Source organism: Eretmochelys imbricata, chromosome 8 (assembly GCF_965152235.1).
Source record: "Eretmochelys imbricata isolate rEreImb1 chromosome 8, rEreImb1.hap1, whole genome shotgun sequence".
In the NCBI taxonomy this organism is placed as follows: Eukaryota; Metazoa; Chordata; order Testudines; family Cheloniidae; genus Eretmochelys; species Eretmochelys imbricata.
The window spans coordinates 97,523,063-97,536,706 of NC_135579.1; the positions used below are offsets into that span (position 1 = coordinate 97,523,063).

At 42.1% G+C, this 13,644-nt stretch overlaps 1 protein-coding gene across 5 annotated transcripts in view; it reads left to right on the forward strand.

The window, feature by feature from the left end:
• Positions 1 to 13,644, forward strand: part of TUT4 (terminal uridylyl transferase 4) — a 76,173-nt gene that overhangs the window by 26,591 nt on the left and 35,938 nt on the right. For all 5 annotated transcript variants that reach the window (XM_077824821.1, XM_077824820.1, XM_077824817.1 and 2 more), the window contains exons 7-10: positions 2,696 to 2,747; positions 7,765 to 7,834; positions 9,194 to 9,320; positions 12,249 to 12,368. In XM_077824821.1, coding sequence (XP_077680947.1) covers positions 2,696 to 2,747; positions 7,765 to 7,834; positions 9,194 to 9,320; positions 12,249 to 12,368 — 369 coding nt within the window. The remainder of the gene's footprint in view (positions 1 to 2,695; positions 2,748 to 7,764; positions 7,835 to 9,193; positions 9,321 to 12,248; positions 12,369 to 13,644) is intronic.

Sequence of the window (13,644 nt, forward strand, 5' to 3'; positions counted from 1 at the left end):
ATTTGTAATAAAATAAATATAAAGTGAGCACTGGAACTTCATATTGTATGCTGTAATTGAAATCAATATATATGAAAATGTAGAAAACAGCCAAAATCTTTAAATATATGGTATTCTGTTATTGTTTAGGAGCGTGATTAATTATGATTAATTTTTTTAATCGCTTGACAGCCCTAATTATAAGTCAAATTGACAAGTTTTATCATTTTGCATCATTTCAAGAAAATTACATCTATGTGGTAGCTTTAATTTCAGTTTTTTGCAGCTTTATGTGGGCTACTTGCCGTTTCGTTTTCTATTCTGTTGAATCTGCTTCTAAGCATTAGAGATTAAATGCAAATAGTTTACCCCAAATAAGTTGTGTATCTTTATGTGCAGGATGCCCAAATAGTAAGTGTTGAAAAGTCACTAAACACTCAAATTTGATGGAAAGTTGTATTAAAATTGCCATAATATTTCCTTTGGTATTCTACTCAGCTCCTTGTTGCTGTCACATCTCAGATATCACAAATACCAAAAACTCCTCCAGAATAATGGAGCTGTCCCTTAGGAGGCTAAGGTTATTGGTGCATTTTTATAATACATGGGGTGATCGTCTTTAACTTAATACAAAAGTAATGTAAGAAACAAAACATATAATTAAAACAAACAAACAAACAAAAACCAACACCCTCAAAACATACTCAAAAACCTTACTACCGTGGGCCCTTTTGGGCTGACTGTGTTGTTCCAGTGAAGTTCATGACATCTGTGTTGGTACTTCGGGGTGCAGTATTGCATTCTGAGGTGTTTCAGCAATTAGGATCAGCTGGAGCTACACAGGGATACCTTTTAAAGCAAATATATGCTCAGTACCCCATGTCTGTTGTTGGTTGGGTCTCTGAGCACATAAAAATAATTTTTAACTCATCTTTGTTAAAACTATTTATTTCCAGTTCACCTTTAAAATATTGTTTTGAAAAGTGTATTAGGTTTCTGGAAAATAAGATTTTTATCCATGTATAAAAATGTGTTACTTTAACAAAATTCATTAAGTAAACCAAAGTTCATGATACATATTTATTTGACGAGCTCAAGAGCTACTTCTGAGGGCATTCTGCGCCAAAAAAATAAAAAATTCTGTGCCAAAAAATTAAAATTCTGCACATATTTTAAAATTCTGCAAAATATTGCAAATGTTATTTGTCAAATAAATGTAGAGGCTCCAGAATGGCATTGTGGAGCACAGGCTACTGGCTGCACAGAGGTGGGAGATCACTGTGCAGTTTTCCCCCCTCTTCCCTTTCCCCCGCCCCCTTCCCCAGACATGGTCTCAGGGGTGAGGCTGCACCCAACCCTGACAGTGCTAGGTCTGGACTTGCCCCAGAAACACCCCAGGGCACTGCTCCTCCATGCCAGGTGCACCAAGTGTGGGAGGCAGGCTCAGCAAGGCAGGATCCAAATATGGAGGGGCTTAGTGTGTGTGGGAATCCTGGTGTGAGTTGAGAGGGCTCTGTGTGGGGCAGTCTGGGTGCAGGCAGCTCAATGGGGGATTTGGGTGTGGAGGGGCTCTGGATGCACAGGGACTTGGGGGTTTCTGGGTGCAGTGGTAATGGAACTCTGCAGGGGGGTCCAGGTGAAGGTGGTTGGGGCTCAGTGTCTGGGTGTGCAGGACAGAGCTCGGCGGGGGGTCTGGGTGTGAGTGTCTCAGTGGGGAGGTCCAGATGCTTGATGAGTGGGGATCAATGGAGTGGGGATCCAGGTGCAACTGTTTGGGGGGCTCGGTGGGATAGGGATCTGGGTGTGGGTGGCTCGTCGGGAGTGGGGCTCATTGGAGAGGGTATAGGTATAAGGGGGTCTGGATGCAAGGGGGTTGGGTGGATGGGGTAGCAGCTTCCTGTACAGGGATCTCTCCCCCGGCAGCTGAGGAGGGATGAGTGCAAGAAGCAGGGAGATGGGATGAGGAAGTGGGAGTTTGCATAGCTTCCTGCACCTGGGGGAAAAATCTGGAGGCGGATTTGACCCGGCCCTGGATGCTGTGCAGGGGAAGAGTAAGTCCTGTCCTCCCCAGTCCAGCCTGGACTAGCCGCTGAGCTCGATGCAGGGTAGGAGTTACCAGCTGGGTTTTCCCCAGTCATGCTTCCTGCCCCACAGTGATTTACCTCTCTGATGGCTGCCCTGGGCCCCTGAAACATACGCTGGGGAGGGTTGTATGGCTGCTCTTGTGTGTTTTCTTTATTTCCTCGTCAGAAAGTCATTTTTCTATGGGGAAGCAAAGAAATCTTTGGGGGATATAAAGTCTGTGCATGCGCAGTGGCGCAGAATTCCCCCAGGAGTAAAGATCCAACACTCACAGCTGAACATATGCTATATCAGAGGATTCAGATTTCAACGTCGGTACTTAAGGATTCAAATTATATTTTAATGTATAGATTGAGCAGATGGGTTTACCAGAAGAGTTCATAGAATATAACTTGAAAGTGAAAGATGTCTGAATCATTTAGTAGTGCCCATTTTCATGGAGTAGATGAATATATTTAACATTTTTCATAAATATCAGTAGATGAATACAATGAATTATTGTAGGAAAATTGACAATAAACATTATGTATTTAAATTGTACACCTTAAATGGTGTTAAACTAATTATAAAATTCAGTAACTCAGTTTCTGAATAAAATAACCCTGTCCTAATTTTGTTTGGTCCTCATTTTTAGATGAGTCACCCGGATGTTCTGATACAGGTGCTTGACATTTTAAAAACCTGTGGTGAGTTAACTTCTTTATCTGTAATTAACGCTTTGCTTATTTAATTGCTTTTTGTACTAACGTTGCTGGGAAAAATACCCAAAAAGCACACAGAATATTTGAATTACAAAAAGGATAGAGATTTTATGTTTTACTGTAGCCTTTTTCAATCAGTTTAATGCTAGTGAATGGTGCTAGACTGACACTGACTGCTTCTTGGAGCCAGCTGCTCCTGGAAACCACAAGGGAAGAGGCAATTCTCGGTTTAGTTCTATGTGGAGCACAGGATCTGGTCCACGAGGTGAATATAGCTGAACTGATTAGTAATAGTAACTATAATGTAATTAAATTTAACATCTTTGTGGAGGGAAAATACCAAAGAAGCCCTAGACAATAGCTTTTAACTTCGAGAAGGAAATTACAAGAAAAGTCACAAGGGTGAAATGCCTGCAAGCCACGTAGAAACTTTTAAAAAACACCATAAAAGAGGCTCAAATTAAATGTATACTCCAAATAAAATAATAAGAGGACCAAAAAATGCCACAAAGGCTAGACAACAGAGTAAAAGAGGCAGTTAAAGGAAAAAAGGCATGCCTTAAAAATTGTAAGTCACGTCACACTGAGGAGAATAGAAAGGAGCATAAACTCTGGTAAGTCAAGTATTGAAGTGTAATTAGGCAGGCCAAAAATAAATTGAAGAACAACTAGCAAAAGACACAAAAACTAACAGCAAAACAGTTTTTTAAGTACATCAGAAGTAGGAAGCCTGCGAAACAATCGGTGGAGCCACTGGATAATTGAGGTGCTGAAGGAGCACTAAAGGAAGATTAGGCCATTGTGGAGAAACTAAATGAATTCTTTACATCAGTCTTCATTGTAGAGGATGTGAGGGAGATTCCCACACCTGAGCCATTCTTTTCAGGTGACAAATTTGAAGGACTGTCCTGGATTGGAGTGTCAGTAGAGGAGGTTTTGGAACAAATTGATGAACAGTAATAAGTCATCAGGACCAGATAGTATTCACCCAAGAGTTCTGAAGGAACTCAAATATAAAGTTGCAGGACTACTATTTGTGGTATGTAACCTGTCATTTAAATCAGCTTCTGTACCAGATGATTGGAGGATAGCTAATATGACACATTTTTTAAAAAGACCCCAGAGGCGATCCTGGCAATTACAGGCCAGTAAGCGTAACTTCAGTGCCAAGCAAATTGATTGAAACTAGAGTAAAGAACAGAATAACCACATACATAGATGAACACGATTTGTTGGAGAAGAGTCAGCATGGCTTTTGTAAAGAGAAATCATGCTTCACCAATCTAGTAGAATTCTTTGACTGGGTCAACAAATATGTGAACAAGGGTGATCCAGTGGATATAGTGTACTTGGACTTTCAGAAAGCCTTTGACAAGGCCATACACCAAACGCTCTTAAGCAAAGTAAGCAGTCATGGGATAAGATGAAGGGATCCTCTCCTGGATCAATAACTGGTTAAAAGATAGGAAACAAAGGGTAGAAATAAATGGTCAGTTTTCAGAATTGAGAGAGGTAAATAGCAGGATCACCCAGGGATCTGTACTGGGACCAGTGCTGTTCAGCATATTCACAAATGATCTGTAAAAAGGGGTAAGCAGTGAGGTGGAAAAGTTTGGCGATGATACAAAATTACTCATGATAGTTATGTCCAAAGCAGACCGTGAAGAGTTAAAAAGAGATCTCAGAAGAATCTCAGGTGGTTATGAGATTGTTATAGGCAGCCATGGTGTGGTTGATATGTCCACAAGATCAGTGGCCAGGATTGTCACAATGAGATGGGCCTCATGGCTCCAAGCACTGGGCAAGGTATCATGCAAAGTACAGGCTACTGTAGAGGACCTGTCCTTTGAGGGATTAGAGCTCTTCAGCCAGAGAACAGACTAAGGCCTACACTCCCTTAGTGACTAAAGGGCCACACTGTGGTCCCTGGGAATCTACACACTGGCTCTCTATAGAAGACTATGCAAGCATCAGCCCCAGCAAAGAGAGGACTGGTTCTTACATCTGGAGTTGAGAGAAGCAGCACAGAAAGAAGACCAGATGCTTCAGGGGATTCCCATCTTGCCCCTCTTTGGCAAGCCTCTTGGAGGCAGCAGCTTTAACAGGAGTGTTGAAGCATACCTAAAGACATTCAGAGCCTTCTCTCACTTTCAGGAACCACCTTGCTGCTTTCCCCAGGACTGTGTGGCCATCACAGCTTATAATGGGCTTTAGTCATCATTGCCCAAAGCTACCCTTTACATTTCCATTCTTTACCCACCCTGCTCTCTTCCTCATACGTTTGCAGGGATCCTTCTCACAAGAGCCTGTTATAAACAGAAATGGCCTGATTGCTTTGTCTAGGAGGCATAGAAGAGATACTACACCCAATTTTTCCTTATCCCAAAGAAGAAAGGTGGTTTTTGTCCTATCCTAGCCCTGCGGAGACTGAATGTGTATATACACCACCTCAGATTCAGGATGGTAATGCTTGTCTGCATTTCTCAAGATTGATGAGTGTTTCTTGACATCTGGGATATGTACTTCCATGTAGCCATCCATCCATCTGACAGGCAATACCTAAGATTTGTGGTAAGGCCCACTCATTACTAGTATGAGGTACTGCCATTTGGACTCTATGGAACCAAGAGTCTTTATGAAGTGCCTAGTGATAGTAGCGGCAGATCTCAGCATGAAGGGCATTCATATCTACTCTTACCTGGACAATTGGCTGAAGCAGTGCAGATCCCAGGCTGAGATGGCAGCAAGCCTGGAATGGACACTTTGTTCTTTCAGTTGGGCCTCCTGGTAAACAAAATCATCTTACTGTATTGCAGGCAATAGAGTGCGACAGAGCCATAATTGACTCCGGGTTTCAGTATAGTCACTACTGGTTGGGATAGAATCAAACCTGTCTATGACGGGTCAGACATGTCTGGGGTGCTAGGCCATATATCAGTATGGATGTATGTGATGACACTTGCCAGACTTCATTTCTGCCCATTCCAAATCTTTCTCAGATTGGTTTGTTCCCTGGCAAAACACCAGATGTACAAGAAGATCATGGTTCTATCTCACATCATCACAGAACTCAGATGGTGGAAGAAACCCACAAATGTGTGCAGTGGGTTCCCTCCCCTACAAGGACTTTAATCACAGATGTGTCAGGAACAGGCTTGGGGAGCCCATCCGGACCATCTTAAGATCCAAGGGGTTTGGTCCCTAGAAAATACGGTGCTTCACATCAATGCCCTGGAGCTCAGAGCCATCACACTAACCTGTATGCCCTTCCTACCTGTTTTCCAAAACTCCACAGTGCATATAGTGATGGACAACATGTCAACAATGCACTATATAAACAAGTAAGGTGGTTTACACTTGTTCCTCCTAGTTCTAGAAACTATGAAGCTCTGGACATGGTGCCACCGCTACGGGATAACCCAATGGTTCTTCATCTCGTGGGAGTCAGCAACAACCTGGCAGTCAGTCTGTTATCACACATGAGCGTACGTTGAGGAAATCCATCATAGAGCCGATATTCTTGCATTGGGGGAACCATCTGATAGGCCTGTTTGACCCCAGTGGCAATGCAAAGAGCCAGAACTTTTGTTCCAAAGGGGTTGTAAACCTGGGGTAGTTACTGGATGTCTTCCTTCTGCAAGGATCTCATGGTGTTCTGTATGCCTTTTCACCAATTTCCCCTCATCCCCAGGGTAACTTCCAAAATCACAAGACAAAGCCACGATTAGTCTAATATTCTGCACTAGCAAGTTTTGGCTGACAGAACTAATACACATGTCCATTCAGACACTGATCTAGCTCCCAGACTGCCCAAAAGTGATCTCACAGCACCACAGCCAGATACTACACCCAGACCCGAAGTCACTGCAACTGTCAGTGTGGCTGTTGGCTGGCTGAGTACCATAGAGAGACTGCTCCCTATAGGTCCAAGAAGTCCTAATAGAGAGCAGGAAAACATAAACAAGAAATATGGGCAGCTCAAGAGGTTCTGGACCTGATCCAGGCCTTAATACCAAAGACCCTCAACTACCTATCACACTTAAAACAGGCTGGCCTTTTGTTCAGTTCTGTTAAGGGCCATCTTGTAGCAATTTTGGCTTACGGTCTGCCTCTAAAGTCATGTTCCCTCCTCCCCCTACCCGCCCCACCTGATGGTATCAAAGTTCCTCAAAGGGCTATTCCATACTTACTCACTGGTCAGAGAGTTAACCAGTTTAGATACACCTAGACATATTAGACTCATTTCAATAGTGCTTAAGCAGCCTGTGCTGCCTGTTTGAAGTATGTCCAATTTCCGGAATTTGTAGGGCAGCAAAGTGTAGCTCAGTCTACACATTTCCAAGACACTGTTCTTTGGTAGAGGTTCCAACATTGGATGCTCATTTTCACAGGCCTGTTCTGGAATTATTGTTTAAGTAAGACTTCTCTGATCCACATTCTAGCAAACAGGTAACTGCTTGTTTGTCACCAAGAGTGGAATCCATGTGGACCATCACTCGAAGAAAGAACGATTACTTACCTTACAGTAACTGTGGTTCTTAAAGATGTATTGTCCATTTGGATTCTATGCTCCAACCTCCTTTCCCGCTACTCTAGAGTCCTACTCCTTTGGGGTTCTGTATTGGCAAAGGAACTGAGGGATGTGTAGGCTTCCTTAGCCCTTTATGCCATTGGGTGAGGGGATAGGAGGATATTGAAGGTGCAGATGCAGCCCCAGCGGACATTGCTGGCAAAAAAGAATTTGATGCATGAGGAGCATGTGCACCAAGAATGTAGTCCATGTGAACAATACATTTCAAAGAACCATAGTTACTGTAACCTTTCTTCCTTACTGAATATACTTTTGTGGTGGTGAGAATCCAAAGTGATCAGAAAATATTTAGACATATGGCACCTGCAACTTAAATGTACTTAATTTGAATCTAGCAGCTAAAAGAAACAATTAGGGAGAACTATGCAAGACTTTTATAGCTAACATTTTTGTCTTCTCTTCCTTGTTTAGCTTTTTACTCAGATGTGGAGTCAGATTTCCATGCCAAAGTTCCCGTTGTCTTTTGCAGAGATGTTAAAAGGTGTGTTTAAGAGTTCAAAAGGATCCTTAACAATATATCAACATTTATTCTGCTTATTCATACCTCCTGGCAGCTGGTTGCTTGCACTCCCAGCAATAAATGTCAATGTAATATTCATGCTAACAGTAGAAAGGGTAGCCCAGAAAGAGAGGTTGGCTTCATCCTTTCACTTGAACTAGTCCTGATTCACCAAGGACACCAGTTGAGAGAATCTGGTCATGTCCCTTCTGGATGGAGTTAAATAAGGAAAAGGAAAAGTCATTCTCAGGGGATACTTAAAATTTATACCAACCATTTAATCCAAGGATCTCAAAGCATTTCACAAATTTAAGCCTCACTACCCACGTGAGAGGCTGAAAAGGGGAGATGGGCAGATAACTTCATCAACTACTGAAATGCAGCCACCTCAATGAAATTTAGCTGCTGTTTAATGGTGTACAGCACCACTATATGACAGTTTAGGATAGGAAGTATTTGGTTGAACCCAGGAGAGTCCCTGGCTACTCTTTGGGGCAGGAACTATTGCTTCCTTTGTGTGTGGATGTTGCTAGCACATTATAGGTACCAACACAATGTAAATAATAATTTAGGGAGGCAGAATGAAGTTTCTTGAGAGAAGATTTAGCTGGTACATCCCAGCTCTTACATTAAAAAATAAACACATAGCATAGATCTTAAACGAGTGGGCTGGCTCTGGTTTTTGTGTTTAATCTGAAAAAGTCAAGGCCCTTTTACCATTTGGTGTAAAAAAAAAAAAAAAAAAAAAAATCTGAGAGAGAAGATAAATCAAGATAATACAAAGAGAAACCAAAAAAGTGCACTTCAGAGATGATAATCAAGGCCCTAGTTTACCATATATTTTATATTTAAAGTACTAGCTTTTCCAAGTTTCCTTTGATTTGGCACTCCTCCCGCTCCTGCAGATTCACTTTCTCCACAAGGGCAACAAATATTAACCCATCTCAGTCAAATGTCCACTCTGTACCCAATATCATTTAATGTCAAGTGAACAATGGGGAAGGAAATAGGAGGAGGAGATAAGATACACAGGAAGTTTGTGACTTGCATAAGGTTACATAGTTAATCAGTGGCAGAGTTGAGCATAGATCTATGACATTTTTCATTGTTATAGCTGGAAGGGATTTTTGTGAGTTCTAAATCCAACTCCTGCAGTAATGAAAATCTAACTCAGTTTGATAGGTATCATGTTGCTTGCTAAAATGGTCACTTTCATTCACGAGGTGCGTTCTGGTATTTGCTTTCAGTATGCTGGGAGTGGCAATCTTTCCAACTTTGTCTGCATACTTGTAGTTAAAATTATGAACTTAAACTGGTTTCTTATTTCTCTCTTAATGACAGTGGTTTAACTTGTAAAGTGAGTGCTAGAAATGATGTGGCCTGTCTTACAACTGACTTGCTGGCTGCACTTGGCAAACTGGAACCTGTCCTTGCTCCCTTGGTGTTGGCTTTCCGCTACTGGGCTAGAGTAAGTTAATACAAATAAAGACCGCTTAAACATGTCTGTTCTCCCCTTGAGGATTGCACATAAAATATAATACAGCAACGAATGTGTTATGGGAGTAAATTTCCTGTGACACAGACACCAGCATGTAATTTGTAATACAGTAGTATCAAAGTTTGTAATGAATTTTTTCTTTTTTTCCTAAATCAAAATGTACTATAGTCAAATGTAGCATCCATCTCTCCTGTAAACTGTGTCCCCAAGTTCTTCAGCATTTGTATCCCACAATTACAGAAAGAAATGTTAGGATAGGGAGAGAGGAATGGAGAGGTATGGAAGGGTGAAAAATACTTTCTTCTGAGACTTAAGGCAGAGCCGTATTTGAGGCTGAGATGGAGAACTGACAGGAGGAGCTGCAGAGGAGGAGGCACTCTTTCATCAACAGGGACAAGATTTTGTTGAACGAAAAGAGGGAGTAGAGAGATGCAAGATGAGTAGAGGGAATACAAAGACAAGGTCTATGAAGTAGGCTACAGTAAGCTTAAGGAGGGTAGTTCTGAACTGGATTCTGAAATACAAGAAGCAACACAGACTTAGCTGTATGTAAAAGGGTTATAAACCTTTGTGAGTTCTAGTGAACTGTCTCTGGAATGATTTATTAATATCATCAGAACCTGGAAGTAGATTGCAGCTCTATGTGCATAGTCTTATGCATGTTTACAATAGATAGTTTTTTTTAAAAAAACCCGATGACTCTGAATTCTCTTTTCTGTTCTGTATTGTGAGTTGAAGTGTATGCAGTGGCATGTAATGCAGAATATGTCCACTTTGTGTCTAGAGGCAAGTATATACCGCCTTTTTGACATCTGTGGAGAGATGTTTTATATTAAATTGCTTGCAGACTCCCAGTGGTGCAACTAAGTTTAAGGAACTTGTGTTGCTAAAATTCCTAGCTAGATTCCTGAAAAAGTCTAACTTGTAAAAGTCATGAAATCTTCCCAGGTTGCAGTACACTAGTGACTCATGAAGAGTTTTCCAGTGGAACTTGGCCAAAGATCTACTGGGTAAGATTTTGTGCTCTGCCAGCACTGAACTCTTACAGCCCAGAGGGAGGAGAGAGCTAAGGTACCTTTAAGTCACTTTTGTACTCTCCTGATCCTGGGCTACTCTGGGGGCTGGATGGGGCCTGTCAAAGTTATGGATGATGTCCAAGGCTGCCCTGTTGGCTGTGATACTGGCCAGAATCTCTGCAGTGCTGCAGCCCTGCCCCCATCCACACCCTTGGCATGCCCCCTACTCCAGGGCTTGCAAGGAGATTGCTGAATGGCTGTCTTATGGCTGTTGTCCACCGTGCCTGTGCAGGGGAATTCTCCCCTAGTCAGAACTGGGGCTTATAGGGCCCTGTACAAGGCATGACTTCTCCTCTGCTTGGAAAGACACACTGCCACACCCACAATCTCCTTTTAGCAGTTTTATTATTCAAACTTAAACAGTTCCTCACTCAACCGTCACATCTTGGGCACTCCCTGCCTCCCCTCTCAGAGGACTGTGGTAGTCCTGCTGCTCCTGCTTCCTGCGGCTTCCTGCCTCTTTCTCAGTTCTATTATCACAGCCAGTCCTCCTGTATTGGAGCAGCCTCTTACCATTTATAGCCCAGGTGCAGCCCCTACCCTCTTAATGTGCCCAACTAGGAGCACCTGCTGTGGCACAGGCGCTAGCCTCCCTCTGACATGCCCCCTTACACTGCTCTGGCCCTTTTATCTGATGTAAAGGGGCCAGAGAGGGGGTGAGGATCTCACCCTTCATTTATATTATACACACTTCTGAAATTGCCACTATATCATTGGCTCTATTCTGGCCTCCATAACATTATGAAGCAGACCAACTAGCAAACATTGGACGTCTTATCACCCACAGTACAGTTTCAACAGGTGCAGGGCTCTGCAGATCCTCATTCTAGGACTGGGAACTTTCCCAGAATTCATCCCAAGAAAGCAAGCATCGTTTGCCAAACCCACCACTCATCAAAATCAAGGCAGTTTTAAAAAATGAGCTCATGTCAGGCTGCCAGCAAAACAATTGTACAAGTTTTTGTCTCCATCTCCCACTGGGTCATCTAGAGATACCATTGTTGAGTATAAGAATTGAGCTGTATCAGCCGTATAAAGTATACTTCAGATGTCAAATCCTTTCATAGTTCAGGTTTGGGGTCACTATTAAGCAATACTTGACTTTAAATGACTTGACTTTATTGAAAAGTGCATTCCATTATATAGTATTATTAATATTATTGATATTTTTGTGAAGAGGCTTTCATAAATCGATTAGTGCCATACAATACATAAGAACATAACATTACAAACTAGAAAAGAGAACTGTTTGAAGTCTGACTTTAAAAATACTGAAAAACCTGTTGAGCTCACGTGGAAAAGCATCTTATCAGCATAGAGCCAGATATGAAGAATACCTGGCGATTGCACAATAGCAGGTTCTCTTTATCAAAAACATAAATCCCTGGCAGAAGCATAAATGTGAACCACAACTGCAGAGTTATAATAGAATCAATGTGTAATCATAAATAATAGTAATAATAATAATAGTAAAGTTGAAGAACTTTACAAATGATTAGAGTTTACATTTTATCCTCTGGCCAATGTATATCTACTGTAACTTTCTAAATAATGCTGTAACATGGGAGTTGCAAGGTGTGGAAAAAAGTAGGTGAGGTGCTGTGTTCTGAATGGCTTGTGAGTGAGAAGGAGATAACACAGAAAACATCTATATAAAAGTTTACTGTTTCCTTAGATTTTGAGATGAAAGACTTTCTAGTTAGCTTTAGCATATATTCCATATTCCTTTTGAACTTTTCTAATGGCTCATTTATATTATGTATTATATAATTAAAATGCTAAAATCTTATCAGAAAACTATAGCTGTCTTATCTTTTTGTAGTTGTGCCATATTGACTGCCAGGCAGAAGGTGGGATTCCCTCATATTCTTTTGCCTTAATGGTGATATTTTTTCTTCAACAAAGAAAACCACCCATTTTACCATCCTATTTAGGCACTTGGGTAAGTTCTTTTTGACAATATAATAATCCTACTCTTGCAATATTTTTAAGGGGCAGTGCTGCACGGTTATTTTACAGATCATAAAATGTGTCATACGAGATTGAATAGTCTAAATTGGGGATGTCAAACTCAAATCACAATGAGGGCCACATGAGGACTAGTACATTGGCCCGAGGGCCACATCATTGAAACCTTTTCAAACAACGATACAAAAGTATAGTCAAAAATGAAAAAAATGAAGAGTAATATAGTATGCTATTAAAAGTCAATGTATTAACTTTTTAAAAACTGTAATGCAAAAAGTCAGTGCTAATTTTGACAGTCATTTCATTTTTGGCCACTTAGCTGGCAGCATTTTGCATCAACCAGAGCATCAATATTAGGTTTGATATCCTGAGATGAAACCAATCTCAGTGTTGCTTGCAAATGTTCTTCAGTGAGCCTTGACCTTAACACAGATTTGTTAATCTTCATGGATTTGTTAATCTTCATGTTCACATATATATGTATTTCCAAACATTGCCATTACCCTTGCGGAAGCAGAGGGAGCTGTCATGGGAACTGATGGGCCAAGAGCCATTGGCCGTGAGCATGCGCTGAACCTCACAGATGGCAGCTGGCAGCACTTTTCAGCCTCAGGTCACAGCCCAGAACAGCAAGGGGCTGGGACGCAGGTTTTGAATCCCCCCTCCTCCCTTGGGTCATCTCTCTGTTAGAACTTCCTTTGTGTGGAGCTGAGATGCCTTCTCCTCCTACTGAGACCAGTGGGATCTCAGGGTGCTTAGCACCTTTCAGAACAGGCTTTGGTAGAACGTGCATTGCAACAAAGCCCTGAAGCCGCCTCTTCCTTGCCTCCTCCCCTGAGCACGCCGCATCATCGCTCCTTCCCCCTCCCTCCTGGAAAGTCCTAAGTGCCGCCAAATAGCTCTTTGGTGACAGGAAGCGCTGGGAGGTAGGCGGAGGAGCAGGGATGCGGCGCTTTCTGGGGGGATGGGTAGGAGGGGAGGGCAGGGGGGAGGGGCAGAGAGGGGGAGTCAGTGCCTATGGCGGGCTGCAGGAAATAACTCCGCGGGCTGCGTGTTTGAGACCCTGCTCCAAATAAAGACATTAGCACATTTTTCTTTGTGTGGTTGACTTGTGCCTGTTGCTTCTGAGGAAAGTGAAAGACTCTCATAATACACGTGGACAATTGTGCAATTCTGTGCTTTGGGAGAGGGAATTTATTTTTTAACTCAGTTGACACACTGAGACATGATACCCTTTTCTTACCATGCAT